General features: G+C 38.7%; 1 protein-coding gene across 1 annotated transcript in view; it reads right to left on the reverse strand.

The window, feature by feature from the left end:
• The window catches only part of UTRN (utrophin), a 513556-nt gene that overhangs the window by 383105 nt on the left and 114635 nt on the right, over nt 1-15816 (reverse strand). Inside the window, exons 21-24 of the mRNA XM_026649537.2 lie at nt 12062-12207; nt 9465-9665; nt 1667-1780; nt 607-762 (exon numbers count right to left, since the gene is read on the reverse strand). Of these exons, the coding sequence (XP_026505322.1) occupies nt 607-762; nt 1667-1780; nt 9465-9665; nt 12062-12207 (617 nt within the window). The remainder of the gene's footprint in view (nt 1-606; nt 763-1666; nt 1781-9464; nt 9666-12061; nt 12208-15816) is intronic.

The raw sequence follows: 15816 nt of genomic DNA on the forward strand, positions 1-15816 counted from the left end.
GTTCTCATTAAAAAGGATCTCAATATATTACTTTTAAAATGTAAACTAAGGGTCATCTATCTCCCGGAGCCACAAATGCAACTCCAAATGAAGTCAATGGGAGGGTGTTCTATTGTCAGAAGTCGGAGCATGTGCGCTGCAGGCTGTTCTGCTCAACAGAACCAAAAGGGCACGTCACAAGATGTAAAAATGTGACTTAAACATACTTAATAAAATGAAACACATGCGCTGGTAAAAGAATTATTCTTGATCAGTCATCTTTTCTTTTGATTTACCATTGTATCAACAACTTTTTGAAATTATAAACATTTAAAAATTAGAAACAGACATTTACCTCAAAAAGTACAGTGCCAAAGTAAAGCACTGATTCCTTGAACAAGCTCATCATACCATTTTTTCCTAGCAGGCTACAATACCTTAAAACTACAAATTTCCTTTTTTTAAAACACATTTTATAAATGGGATGTTACATCTAAAGGCTTGACTATTCTATTGTTACGCTACTACCCATCTAGCCCATTAACACCCATAGAGTGAAAAAGCAGTTAACTATTACAGTACCAGATAAGATAAAACAAATAAGTAGTAATGCTATCAGTTACTGACCTGTTTGCTCAGTTTCTCCCATTGTGCTTGGCACTCTAATAGCCTAGATTTTATCCAGGTATCAACTCCTACAACAGGCTGGCTTCTTAAAGTGGACTCTACTTCTTTCATCTCTTTCAAAGACAGCTCAGTCTTTTCCATTTCATTAACAAACATCTGAACATGTATTAGAGAAAGAACATGTTAATCTCTATTATGGGAGTACACTACTTATGCGTTCGTTTTTGTAAGACATCTGTATGATATGCATTCTTGTCACTTTAATTTTCCCAAATACATTTGTATTAAAGGCAATGAGACACCAAGATGATATATGGATAGGATTGATATTTAGTCAGCAGAGTGTGTACCAAACCAATGTGCTTAAGGCATAATATACACAACATAACTATAGCCCACCTGACTCAGTCATTACATCATTCAAATTAATATTCCAAAAATGTCAAATGCCTATATTATCCCCTTGGAATGCCATGGGTTTGAAGAGGATGCACAAGTGCTTTGGACATTTCCAAATTTCCAGCAATCAGGGAAAGCCACAAACAAACTGACTACATTTCAGGGTTTATTCACATGCTCTCAGCCAAAATTCATAACCATTGGGGGATAACACTACAACCCATTGGTTGGGCAGAAAGGTTGAGTAATTTCAGAACTGGGGAGTTGGGAGATTTGAATGTGATTCTTGACTCTGCGCAGGACTTCCTTTATTACCAAGGAAAGTCACTTTTTCCTCTGTCCCAGTTCCCTCATCCATAAAATGTAGGAAACACTTACCTATCTATCATGGCAGTTGTGAAGCTAAATTATACTAGAAATTTGTAAGCATGCTAGGAGGTTTGGAAGAAGCTCTCTGAACTGCAATGTATTATTAGGGTCAAATGGATTGAAGGGCTAATTGAAAAATACTACCTGGACAAAAAAAGATGAAGACAAAGGGAAAGAATTTTTTGGCATGCTTTACTGTATGTGTCACACACTCTGTTTAATAATAGCAGCAAAATAATAAAGATGAGAAAAACCACTATTGCAGAAGATTCCTTATATCAGCAGAACTCACTGTGCATTGGTCAAGCTGTCTTTGAAGCCCTTCAGAATCTCCTTGGATAGCCTGTTCTTTCATTAAGAAGTCCTTCACACCATCCATCCACTTCTGAATGATTTTTGAATCCGCCTGAATTGAACACAGTAACTCCATGATGAACAGCCAATAACTACAGCATTTCAACAGTTATCAGTAACAAGGGAGGACAATTTTAAAAGCTGCTAGCATGGCTTCAATTTCTGTTCTGTTTGAGAGATTTGTTTCCCACCCTCAGACTTATATGAATGATTGTAAAGTATTACATGCAAGTAACAGAACTTCTAAATACAGACTGCACTGTTCCTGGCCACTAAACAGGTGCACGGAGGAACGGGGTGAGTATAGGGTTAAGGAGTTTCTGCCCACACCCTACTGTACGGCCTCTGTGAAGAGCAGGCACAACTATATGCCACTTTTTAGACAGGAGTGCAGGGACTGCCCCCACCATATTCCCCAGGAATGCACTGTGCCCAAGGAGGTAGAGTCACGAATCCTTTCCCTCCCCATTGCACTGCACTGACACAGGTAGGAAGGGTGCACACTATCTCTTTAAAAGGTGCAGTGGCAAGGATGCTTCTCTTCCATGCCTGCTGGGGACCACTGGGAGGCATTTTGCCTTTCTGAGGAACACAGATGTGTAGAAAATGCCATACTTGATCACAAAAATGATCCACTAAATCCAATAGCCTATCTCTGACAGTGGCCGTTACCAGATATAGGGAAGTCTCTTAACTCTTATCAGTTAGCTTATGCCCTGAAGAATGAAGATTTGTATCCCGTCTAACAAAAAAGTTTCATCCTGTCTAATGTAATTGTGGATGTGCAATATTGTTATTTACGCCTAATATTTTAAAACCCCTCCTATACTCTCTGCTTCGATTATATGTGGGATAAAGAGGTCCTTGGGTTAGCTACACTTTGCAGGAAAAAAGTATTCATTTTCTCATTCTTCAATTTGTTGTCCTTCAGTTTCACTTTATGCTGATGCAACCATCCCAATACAGAGCCGTGCCTTAAAAGCTACAATTGAGCCTTATAAAATATATATTCCATACTGCATTCCAAAGCTGAAGAAACATATACCTTACTTCACTGGAACCTTGTAACAATAATACTTTCAGGATCCAAATATTACACTGCCAATTTCTAAAAAAAATCTCTGTACTGGAAGCCCATTAAAGCACTGCAGTACTTATTTTTGTCCCAAATCCACTATTGGAAAGATTTATGGTTATATTCTTTACATTGTTTTGTTTCTCCTCCAGCTTTTGGAATTTTCTGCAGCTGATTTAAAAACTGATTTCACAAACCAGTCTAAACAGACCATAGGAAGCTCCAATAGTGAAACAACAGTTCAGTGTAAAATATGTATTCATCGAGACTAAGATTTGACAATTTACTTAAGCATGTGCTTAACTTTAAGCACATAACTAGTCAAACCAAATGCAATTGGATTACTCACATGCTTTAGAGTTAGGTATGTGCTTAAGTACCTTGCTTTCGGATGTTCTTATTCGAAAAAAACAGTACATTAAGACTGTTTGCAGTTGTTGTTGTTGTAGACATGTTGGTCCCGGAACATAGAGATACAGTGAGTGAGGTAGTGTCTTTGACTGGACCAACTCCTGTCAGTGAGAGAGCCAGTCTTCTGAGCTTAAGCAGAGCTCTTCTTCAGGTCTTGGAGATGTGACGCTGAGTACCTCTCTTACACCTGACAGGGAGCTCTACATGGGCTCAAAGGCTTGTGTTTCACCAACAGGAGTTGGTCCAATAGGAGATATTACTTCACCTACCCGTGTGTCTCAGACAGTTGAGATGAAATTTAATTAAAATGAAACTCCATGCTCTGCGTCCCTAAACCTCTGACTGCCAGATGCTGCAACTGGATGACAGGGGATGGATCACGTGATAATTGCCCTGTTCTGTTCATTCCCTCTGAAGCATCTGGCACTGACCACTGTTGGAAGACAGGATACTGGGCTAGATGGACCATTGGTCTGACCCAGTATGGGTCTTATGTTCTAGGTTTAATGAAGTAAATACTTACACATCATGCAGAGAGAGAGAGAGAGAGAGAGAGAGAGAGAGAATGAGTCAGTCAAATGCATAAGGCAAGGGGTGTTTTTCTTAAATTATACCCTAAATTTGGGATGAGCAATTTCATCCCAGCTGGAAACAAAGATTACATATACTGAATATCAACATGAGCCCCTATAAGAAGCCTGTGCAATATTTCTTTGCAGTAGGTTAAAGAAAAATGAAAACAAGAGTATGCAAACAAGAGAACCAAATATTACAATATGGTGGAGGTATGATAATCTAGAAAAGAATTTGAGGAGGGAAGATACTTATCAGCATTCCTTTTAAAACAACTCATGGGACAAAGACATATAATACAACATATATTAAAACTTGGGGACAGATCACACCACTTATGCTCTCACATGTGGGGTGGTCCTCTCAATGCAGATATGAAGCATTCTGCACAAAACGGGAGCTCACACACTTATTTGGCACTGCCCCCACCCCCGCCGAGGGCCTCTCTGCTGTCCACTTTCCATGTGGAGAAAAGGAGTGGAGATGGTGAAGGCCAGGGGGAACGTATATCGTAAGACCCTTAGAAGCCCCTTCAGAACTCTACCTAAAAAAATAGGACAAACTTGTCTGTATTCTTTCTCCCTGGTGAGTCCCTGCAAGGAGGAACCCAGGGGCAGCTGCAACCATAGAGCAGGAGAGATCCCTGGCCATTCTGTTCCATTACTAGCTGTGCTGCCTGGGAGACCTAAGAGGCCAGAGCCACTGCAGGAAGCTGAGGAGATCTGTCAGATTTTGGTACCTTCATGACAGGGAGGCAAACCCTGCCATGCATGGACAAGATGCTGAGGAGGAATCCTTCTGGATATTTCCACACAACACTCCCTCCCACAGCTATCAATCCAGAGGATGTGCAAGTGTGAGGGTCTCTTTAGAATGGGATCATTTGCCGAATAGTATTTTCCACAATATTTTCAACTAAAATTTGTAAAGCTGTGCACCATTTAACAAAGCTGAATAAAATGAATACCTTTCCTCTCTCATTTCCCAAAGTGAAATCTAAAACCACATTTTAGTCCATGTGCCACTGATGACACACAGAATTCGCTTCCCACAATTAAGGGGACATTCCATGGTCCCTTGTATCACAGTCTGGGAGTCAGGATTTCTATAAGTGGCTCTGCCACTGACCTACTGTAAGACCTTCGATAAGTCACTTCACTCTCTTTGTCTCTGTTGCCTACATGTAAAATGGGGATATTGATATTTGGCAGGTGTAGATCTCAGAACTAAGTGTTCATATTACTGCAAAACGTACATTTAAAAACATGAGAAAATTGATTAAAAACAAAACAAAAATCCTTACATAAATGCAAACTAACTTCCTATGTGTGATCACATCTTCATCAGGGATCTCACTTGCTTCAACTCATGTTGCTTCCCATGTCTCTTGCCTACCCACTCATCTATCTGTTTTACTAAGTCTGGGTATGGCTGTAAAATACAATCACCCATCCAGTTTGGTATCATGTCTCCAACAGTAGCCAGCAGCCGCTGAGTAGTATAGAATATCTATGCAAATACAACTAGTTTACAAATTAGATCCTCCCTCCGCCTGCAATGCAAACTTCACTCTGATCTGCCCAGTCCTAACCATGAAGTTTTTGTTTCAATCTTCATGTTCAAACTATGATGGTTTTTAAACTACAGCATCCCGGGATATCACCACCAATGCATGTACTAACAAAGCTCCTCAAAGGAAATAGGAAGCTACAAATATGCAGCTTTATGTAGGTTTGTTCGTTTATGGATAGCTTTACAAAGCATTCAGGAAATGCTGGGGAAAACTATTGGAAAAAATGTGGGTGTATTAAAAAACACCCACATTTAAGCCCTTTGAAGTACGTCTCCTCAGGCAACACCACAGAAAATTTCAGAATACTTCAGTACGGTCTCCTCCTGCAGTTTTCTTAAGCTTTTCCCCTCCACTAAAACTATGTACTGGTACCTAGTTCCCCACTGGGGAAAAAAATTCTGTTCTTAGATCTGCACAGTATAACTCAACTTCAGCATTCTGTTCTCCCTATGTCTCCGGAACTCCTATTGACATCAGTGGAATACCAGTAGCCTTGACATTAATGGGTGACCCAAACACACAGGGAGAGCAGTACACTAACATTGAGTACTACTGTGAAGATCAGAAAGGAGAATTTTGCCCTCAGCTTGTAGCTGTATCACATCACTGAGATAATGCTGATACAATAACGGAGTACACTATCTTGTTCTCTCGCTCTCATGTATATGCAAAAGGGAGCATTTCCATTTTCAGGGCCCAATCCTGCACAGGATAAGCATGTTTAAGTGGGTGAACATGGGGATTATTCAAATGACTGCAGTAGATGCTGAATTTGATGTGCAACTAGTTACAAGAAAGATATTGCTATTACAAGAAATTAGAGAGAGTTCTGAAAAGAACTGCAAAACTGAATGAGCTGAGGCAATATTTAAAAAGTTAAGGATATATAGCTCAGCAAAGTGAGAACTAAGAGGGAACCATTGTAAATCTACTAGTATTTGAACGATGTGAACACATGGAAGAAGAGGAGTTATTTAGCATGATGAAGGGCAATATAACTAGGAAGAATGGGGTGAGATTAAGAAAGGTCAATTGTAGGCTTAATATCAAGATAAACCTCGTAAAAGAATAACCACCAAAGGTTTTGGCTGAAATTCCATCACTTGGCACGTTTAAAACTAGCCTGGGGGAAATCCTGGTAAATTTACCACAGGGAATAATCCTGCCCAGGTAGAGAGAATGAGTAGATGACTTAAAGGGTCATTTCCAGCTCTAGACTCTAACACAGACTTGCTCACCTTAGGCCTTATCCAACTGACTGAAATCAATGGAAAAGATTATCATTGACTTCAACAAAAGTAGGATAAGGCCACCCCCTGAGCTCAGACCTTCCTTACTTTTTAAGATCCCTCAGATCGGTGCCATGAAAGTAGCAAAAAAAGTGAGAGTTTTGATTAAACAGAGTGAACATATCTTGGCAGAAATGGATTTCCACCTGATCCTGGGCTGCATAAATAATTAAGCAGCAACTATTTTTTAAACAAACCAGGTATTTCTGGCCAAGTATATAGACAGCTCATACTCATCTCAGTACTACAGGTAACAGGACCTACCAGTAATAAATAGAAAGCAGCAGATATCTTCTTTCTGAGAACTCCCTTCACTTCCCTGTGGATTCTATTTACAAGTTTATTAATTAGGGCCATATTTCAGTGATTGTCATACCAATACTACGCCACCCTCCAATACCCAGAGAGCTTGCCCTGTCAGTTACTCAGCGGTAAACTGGAAGCCAGCCCCAGATCTAGGACTAATAATTAGTAAATAACCTAGCAAAATACTCACACGAGCATGTGGGTGTATGCTCCGTCCCTGTGGAGGAGTGGAGCTAGATTTAGCACCACAAGTATGTTTTTCCAAGCTTATGGTAGCAAATCGCAACCATTTTTTCCATTTACCAATCTTAATCAGCTTGTCCAGCTTTAACTAAAACTCTGCAAGCGAGGCCTATGTTACTTAGTCATATTAACAGCCTCAACTTAGACAAATGTAGGTCTCCACTTGACGAGTTCTTAGTATCAGGGTTGGCCACCACCCAAGCGCCCCCTTGTGCCCCAGAGGTGGCTTTGCAGTACTCCGCTCCTGTAGTCTCCTTCACATGGGTCCTCAAAATCAAGACAGTCCAAAAGAAATTAAAACATTCCTAGCCTGAGGTCCATTTTATTCAGTCCTCAGGTATACAAGGGTCCTCCAGGCCCCAACCCCAGTTCAGCATCTCTCTCCCCTCCATTACAGGGCTAACAACTCCTTTTTCCCAGAGCTGGGCACAGTTCAATGTCTCTGCAAGAGTCAAATCTTTCTCGCTACGGCAAGCTAGCTCCTCTGACTTGTGTTTCCTGAGCATTCCCCAGCTAACTGCAGCCACCTGCTGCCATTTATAGGGAATTTCCTGATCCCGCTACAGTGAAGCTCATCCTGTAATCAGCGCTGATTTAGCCAGAGGCTCAGCAGCCCATGGAACAAACCACCCTGTTACATCCTTGTCCGGATCAAAATTTATTTTTAAGCCTGTATGTGTTCTCCAAGTAAAATGTACATTCTACTCCCAGCCCCCACCCCAAAAGTAGTGGAATCAGAAGAGGAAGGGTTTTTTTTGTTTGTTTGTTTGTTTGTTTTTTTAATCAAAAACCACACACTGGTTTCCCCTCTCCCCTTCCTCTGAATCTTATGCCCCCAAAAGATGAGGTTCAATAAGAAAATTAGCATGTATGTGGACTGTATAAAACATACATTCTTCAAATGGAAGAGAATATAGAGATAATTCAATGTATTCAAAGATGTTTAATGCATATTAAAAAAAAAAAATCCCCAAATAAGGCAGATTCTTGAAGTGGAAATATAATTCAGACAGCAGTTCAATTTGAGAGCTCAGCATCTCCTTTGTCAGCAATTTCTAGCTGCAAAACAGTGGTAAAGGAAACTTTATATTCAGAATCTGGAACTACCATAAATGGTCTAATGAGGGATAAATGAGTAGATCTCCCAGACACACATTTTTTACTTTCTAGATTTTAAAATAAAAAAGGAAGGGGAAACCCAGATCTGAAATGTATTCAAAATGTCTGCTTAAGCACTACACTAATCACATTAGACACACCAATAACTCCATATTAACAGACAGACTGGTTTTTAATCTGCTCTGATTGGCACACACTCTCCACTTCATAATTACAAATGATGGGTAGTACTATATTTTTTGAGCTACATTTTGAAAGCAAGTTATGATGCACTGAATTTTCACATGTTTTTGCCTCTCCCTAGAGATAGCACAGATTAATGAACTGAGAATGGGATGGCGACCCAGAAGTTAATTTAAATCCATTTTACACAATGAATCTGTGCGACACAGAGCAAGTAATCCCTCCCATTCTAAAGTAAGGATATTTCCTTTCCTGCCTCAGAGGACTGTTGGTGAGGATTGTTTGTATAATGTTTTTAAAAAGGATGAAGTACCATACACTGTAAATGCTAATTATTCTTAATGACCATTACCCACCTTCCTGACATTTCAAAGACTAATTTTTGGAACTGGAAAACCATTCCTATATATCACCCTCCTTTTAACCTTACTGTTTGAAGGCACTGTGCCAATCCAGTATTACACTTAATACAAACTCAACTTCAAGGGACTCAGGTTCAGGAGCAGAAATGGGATTCTTACTTTTCAGACACAGAAAAGCAAAGCATTTAGAGCTGTATCCTGTAAGGTGCTTAACATCCCTTAGAGGCGCTGAATGCTCTCAGCTTTCACTGACAGCAATGAGAGTTGAGGGCACTCAGCATCTAGCAGGAGTAAATTCTTAATGATACACTTGACTCTTACCATTTCAGGAACAGAGTAAAAAGGAGGATTTTTATTTTATTTTTTTTAAAGTAAAAACAATTCTATCATCAGAGGTTTTAAAATGGAGACACTCATGACAACCCTACACTATACTTCAGCATTCCCTGTGATAAGATTTTTATATTCTACTTAAATCTGTGGCCAATACATATTTAATGTTAAAGTCAAACATCAGCTGGATTCATGCTTGCACAGGGAGAAGAAAACAGACTCTTAATAGGTATGTAAACCAATATAAACCCAAATATTTTTCACTTTACCTCAAATATTCTCAGTTTAGAGACAATTTCCTCCAGTAGGTGAACATCTTTAGAAAACTTGTCCCATTGCTCCTGTATACGCTTGAACTCTTGCTTGTAGATCTTTGCTATATCAGAGGAAGCATGTTTTTCCAAAGCTTTTGTTTCTGCTGCAAGTTTATCTAGTGTAGGTTTCTGGTCTTCTATTGTTTCACAAACAGTCTGCAGGGAGAAAACAGGGGAAAAAATGTACATATGGGTAGTACTTTTACGGTTACCATATTTCAAGTTCCCAAATAGAGGACACTGCCAGAAGGGGAGGGTTGTGGGGGGGAAGAGGGGTACAGCAGCCGCCACTCTCTGGCCACCCAGCTCTGAAGGCAGCACCATTGCCAGCAGCAGTGGCAGAAGTAAGGGTGGCAGTACCAAATCATGGACACTTGGTCATATTTCAAAAATCGGCCCAGATGGAGACTGGAAAACCAAAAAAGATGTCATGTCCAGGAAAACCCAGACCTATGGTAACCCTAAATACTGTGATATACACAATATGTGCACACATGCAAACAGTCTACATTAAGACATTTGAGTCAAAAGAGGCAGAAAATGGAGCTAAACTCTCCCTTCATCTTCAGTGTTCCATATATATCGCATGTATCACATAAATCAAAGTACGTTACAGTAAGCACAATGGAAGCAATGGCTACCTTGGCTCTTAGTGCTGCTATACTAGCTGTAATATAGGAAGATTATAGTAATAACAATAGGCATCATGCATTTTTAACGTCCTAAAGAGTCACAGGATAGGCCAAATACCTAATTTTCAAATATTAATGACAAAGAAAAACCTCACATCCTTTGAGACAGAAATCTAAAATAAGAACCAAGATCACCACAGTTTTACTTAAATCAATCATTTTTGTTAGTGTTCTGAAGTTTCGTTTTTTAAAAGAACCCCACAAAAATATGAATATTTGCACCCATTGCTAACTTGTGATTATCTCTGTCTGATTACACGTACTGTAATGGGGAAGTTTTCTCCTCTATGAACATTTTAACATTTTCAAATTCACCATGTAGTTAGTGAAAAGAGAGACACAGGAAACTTATTTTGTGCTTCCTCTTATGACTGGGACTTGCTTATCAGTCTGTACAAATTGCAAAGTGTCCATCTGATAAGTTTTTTTTCAGGCTGTTTCTGGAAAAAAGATACACTTTCTGTAAAGAGGGTCACTGAGTGGTATAATGATGCCTAACTCAATCCTAACGCAAGGTCTATGCCACAGGCACTTGTGGCTCTTTGTAAGTGTGAGGGAAGAGAGCAGACAGACTCAGGTTCCTCCTACTCAACATCATTCTGAGATCTTTGTTGCCCTCCACTATAACTCTCATGTGTCTCATTCTTATACTATCATACATCTGCACAGTATGTCCCTTCGCGTCAATTAGTCACAGAGGTGGAGTGGAATTCTTAAACAGAAGTCCAGTCAGACAGATCCCCAGAGACTTAAAAAATGTCACGTTCATGATTTCCAACAGCTCATGTACTAAAGGTTTCTGCCAACTTTAAATTACACAGCAGCAGTATCAGAAGAGCAAGCTATAGAATTCCAGCCATATCGTAATCGGCTGTCTATAAAGTAAAGCACGGATATCCTCACTTACTAGGACTTTAACACCCAAAACTAACCCCCCCTCAAAAAAAATAAACCCAAAAAAGGAAAAAAATTAACCAGTAATTAGTCTTCAGCAGAGTTCCTCCAGCTTCATCCCCACACTCCTACACTAATGCAATGAAAAAGGTTTCTCCATTACACAGCATGGTTACAAAAAGGGGTGAGGAGAAGAGAACAGTTAATTTATGGGGCCTTTTTTAAAAAAATTAACTATTTGGAGATATGTGTATATATTTAACTACACCTCTACCCCGATATAACGCTGTCCTCGGGAGCCAAAAAATCTTACCGTGTTATAGGTGAAACCACGTTATATCGAACTTGCTTTGATCCGCCGGAGTGCACCGCCCCGCCCCGCCCTCCTGAAGCACTGCTTTACCACGTTATATCCGAATTCGTGTTATATCGGGTCGCGTTATATCGGGGTAGAGGTATATATTACACACACACACACACACACACACACACACACACACAAATATGAAGTGGGAAGTTCGTACATTTATATAACAGCTTTTGACAAAGATATCTACTTACTATTGCACGTATATAAAGTAAGTGAAGTCTCACTTCTCTCTAGCTACAGATGTTTTAAAGCCATTCTCTCCATGGTACCGAAGGGCCAGTACTCTTTGCTTCTGAAAAGCCGCCTGAAAGGCAGGTCTTTCAATAGCTCACAGCTATACTTTACGGTTTAGGATAAAAAAAAAAAGATACATCCCTTACTCAACTGAAATTCCAAGGTGGTGCAGGGAAAAAGTTTAAATTATCCCATTGGATTTGGCTAGGGTACACCAAGCACCTCTTGTCCCAGATAATCTGGCTAAAACATTGGGATGTAGGATGGGAAAAAGCAGCTGCCAGCTGCATTAATGCTTCTTTGGGGTAATTAAATTATCAAGACAGCCAAGTTTCTAGATGCAAAAGTGAAAATAAACTTACCTTTGTCTGCTGCAAGGCTCTCTCAACCTTACTCGGGTCACTCACAGCACTCATGATGGATTGTACTTTACTCTCCAATTCATTCAATGTATCCTTCAGTCTCTTCAAAGTGTCCAAGTAATCCTGGCTAGGCTGGCATTCTAGCTCTGTTTTTGATAAAAAGGTTGCTATTTTTAAAAGAGGGAGGAAATGGGCACACAGTGCTTTTATTTCTAAAAGGAAGTAAGCTGTATTTCATATATTTGAATGAATGCTAGAACACAAACTCCTGGAGCCATAATACTGATTATCGTGCTAGCAATACAGGCCAAAATATGCAAAGTGCTAGGACTTCATGGTGGTGGTAGTTTTTCTGTAGGTGTAGTTGGTGGTGTTTTTACATAATGAAATATCAGAGGGGTAGCCGTGTTAGTCTGTGTCCACAAAAACAATGAGGAGTCTGGTGGTACCTTAAAGACTAACAGATTTATTTGGGCATAAGCTTTCATGGGTAAAAAACTCACTTCTTCAGATGCATGGAGACATAATGAAAAAAATTTACATAATGAAGAATCAGTAGGGAGGAGAAGGCCTCTTTCTTGCTGCTGTTTTTAATTATACAGCATCTTTAATATCTATAGCATACAGTAGAGCCTTGAAAGGATTATAGGTAACATTTCCAAAAATGCCTAAGTGACTCAAGAGTTGAAATCCCAGTTTCAAAAGTGACTTAGGCACTTAGGAGCCTGAGTCTCATTGAAAGCCAAAAGGACTTAGACACTTAAGACCCTTTTTGAACATGGAACTTAGTTCTGAAAAATTTAGCCTACATCTAATATTTCTGAAGTAATGACAGGGAGTGAATTCATTCTGGCAATACATCAAATGCTATTTGGAAACACTGAGGAGCAGCCTAAAACTAGGGACCTTGGGACCTATGAATCAGCAGGTTAGTATGTGTTGTGGACTCTTTGCACATCTTCATTTGTTTTTAGGCTTGGCAGAATTCTTTTTTATATAATTTTGATGGATAATATCGTTTATTTTAAGCAATTTTTTTTTCATTTTTTATTGATTTAAATTTTCAGTTGTGGGAAATTAGGGGGCATCAGATAATTATTTAAAGGACAGTAGATGTTGAGATTCAAAAAGTAAAAGTTTTATAATGGTTAAAACATTATGTGGATAATTTGTATATCAAAAATAAACAAAGTATATAGTCTTAAGTCAAACTCTAATAAGCTCTCAAAGTAGCATTTTTCTAAATTTCCCTGTCTCAAAATTTCAGTCATCAAAGGAAATATTTTTTCATCAGTGTGTGTGTGTGTGTGTGTGTGTGTGTGAGGTGAAATCAACGTTTATTAACATTTACTGATAAAAAACTAATCCTTGCAAGCCTATTTATTTTTAATTAGGTTTCCTGCTTCTGACTTCTTTGGAATCTCAAAGGATTTGTTTGGCACATTAGTTTGTGTGTTTCAGAAACTATCAACAAAATATTTAATTTAAAATCAGCACTGAACACGATGGTGGCTACCAAAATAGTACTGCAGTATGTGTATTCTCTGGCCTTGGATACATATGCAAATTCTTCATTGCCACCACCAAAAATTAATCAAAAGGCTCACTTTCAACAATGGATTGTTAAAACTATCAGTGCTACTTCATACCATTTCTAACTGAATAATGAGTGAACACTTCTGGAGACAATTAGACCTATTCAGCAGCACCATTTCTCAAAGGAAGCCATATCAGTTTTAAGAGGAAAGCTTTCATGGTATAGCAAGTAGGAGCACAGTTTTAATCAGTGAAACCTGCTGATGAGGAACTTGCAATGAAATTCCATCCCTATTTGAAATAAAATTCAAGTTGCAATTCTCAACAACATTCCTATGGAGCTGTACAAGCTTATAAACTCTGCAGACTCCCAGCACCAGTACTTTTCGCCATTGTAGGAGCTTATAAATCCCGAAGGTTCCTTCTATTTGTAAGCAATTCAACTTATGTTAAATGACAAAAAACACATTATACTGCACTATATGCAGTTTCCACTATATAAGAAAGTCTCAAACAAACAATAGGTTCTTTTATAAAAGTTTGGAGAGTACCTTGGGGGCAAATACCATGCCCTCCAATCTGCAGACAAACGACACTTTCAAAAACTATAATCTACATTGAATATATATTATCTGACCCCTTTAATTAGGATGTGTTTACTAGGTAATAAATGGTTAAAATATATTGTCATTCATAAACAAACAAGCTTACTTCAAATGATTTTCTAGATATTAAAAAAATCAAGCATATTCCAGTCACATCTTGCCATGATCTACTGCAATGCACATTACCCATATATCTGTTCATACGCACGTGAACTAAATCATAACAATTAGAAAATAATTCTTCGTCATGATGAGCATGATAAAAACCTATAATTTAAGCATGATCCGTGGGAAAGTTTTCTGACAATGTGAGTTGAAGAGCTCGTTCCTTATGTGATGCATTAAATAGTTGCCCTAATAGCAGAACATTTTAATCTTATTTTTATTGCACTGGAAAGACAGCTTTTCTCCTCCCCCAACTGGAGCCAGCATAAAACACTTCATCCAACCTCTTTGATGCATAAAACAAAAGACTATAGGGGTGAGGAATCTACTTATAGATCAGTGAACTTGATATTGGGCTGTAAAATATTAAAAGCCACATATTTGTGCACTACATTTAAAATCTCTCAGAAACCAGTATGCCTGGCTTGAATGTTAATAGTGAAGCTTTAATGATACAGAGAGGCACAGAGAATGTTCCTGAGAAGCAGGTCAAACTCCTAAAAGCTTCAAAGATGGAATTCGTCTTCAGACAAGTATTTCCAAAAAGAATTATGTATGACTAATATGCTCGACAAAGTTGAAAGAGAAAATAAATTTCTTATGCACATTTCAATTTCACAGAACTTTGTATCTTCCATTCTTCAGTGGCATGTGGTTGGCTAATTTACCCTGCACCAAAGTATTATTTATTTCTATAGTGCCATAGGCATACCTAGTTCTTTATCCTGTATCATATACTTCAAATATGTTTTGCTAATTAATTTAATTTAATTTCAGGAATGCAGCATCCTTGCATAATCACTTTTCACATTAGGGAAGAACATATTTAGCAAGGCACATGGAGGAGGTAATCTGGCACTCCAATTTTCTGTTACATTTTACAGGCCTGATCAAACACCCACTTATGTCAATGGAAAGACTCCTGGGAAATTCAGTAGGCTCTGAATCAGGCCCTATACAAATAACTATTTAAATTTAATCGTCAGTACATAGAAAAGCAATTCTTTAATCCAATTATGAACTATCCTGCTTGCACCTTTCTACCAAGTAACAGTAAGTAGCTGTTTCAAGGGGTTCTGAGCTCCCATTTTAGACATGGCAATGATAGTAGAAGCCCACCATTTTAATCTGCTAAAGTAATTACACACCATGACCTTTCAGTATTTTTAAAAGTTGTTCTTCCATGTATGAGTTTTAGGTAGCTACACTGATGGAAAAAAAAATGTTTTTTTTAATTAATGCTTGAGGGCCTGATCCAAAGCCCACTGAAGACAATGCAAGTGTTTCCACTAACATGAGTGGACTTTGAATCAGGCCCCTGCCCAGAAATGCCGAAGTTAAGGCTTTGCGTGTACACCTTACACTTTAGTCTATGCAGTTACATATTACACTCCTGGGGAGAATTCTGTGACAAAAATTTAAAAATTCTGCACCAAAAATTTAAAAATT

The sequence above is a fragment of the Terrapene carolina genome, unplaced genomic scaffold (assembly GCF_002925995.2).
Source record: "Terrapene carolina triunguis isolate 2854851 unplaced genomic scaffold, T_m_triunguis-2.0 Scaffold85, whole genome shotgun sequence".
NCBI classification, from domain to species: Eukaryota; Metazoa; Chordata; order Testudines; family Emydidae; genus Terrapene; species Terrapene triunguis.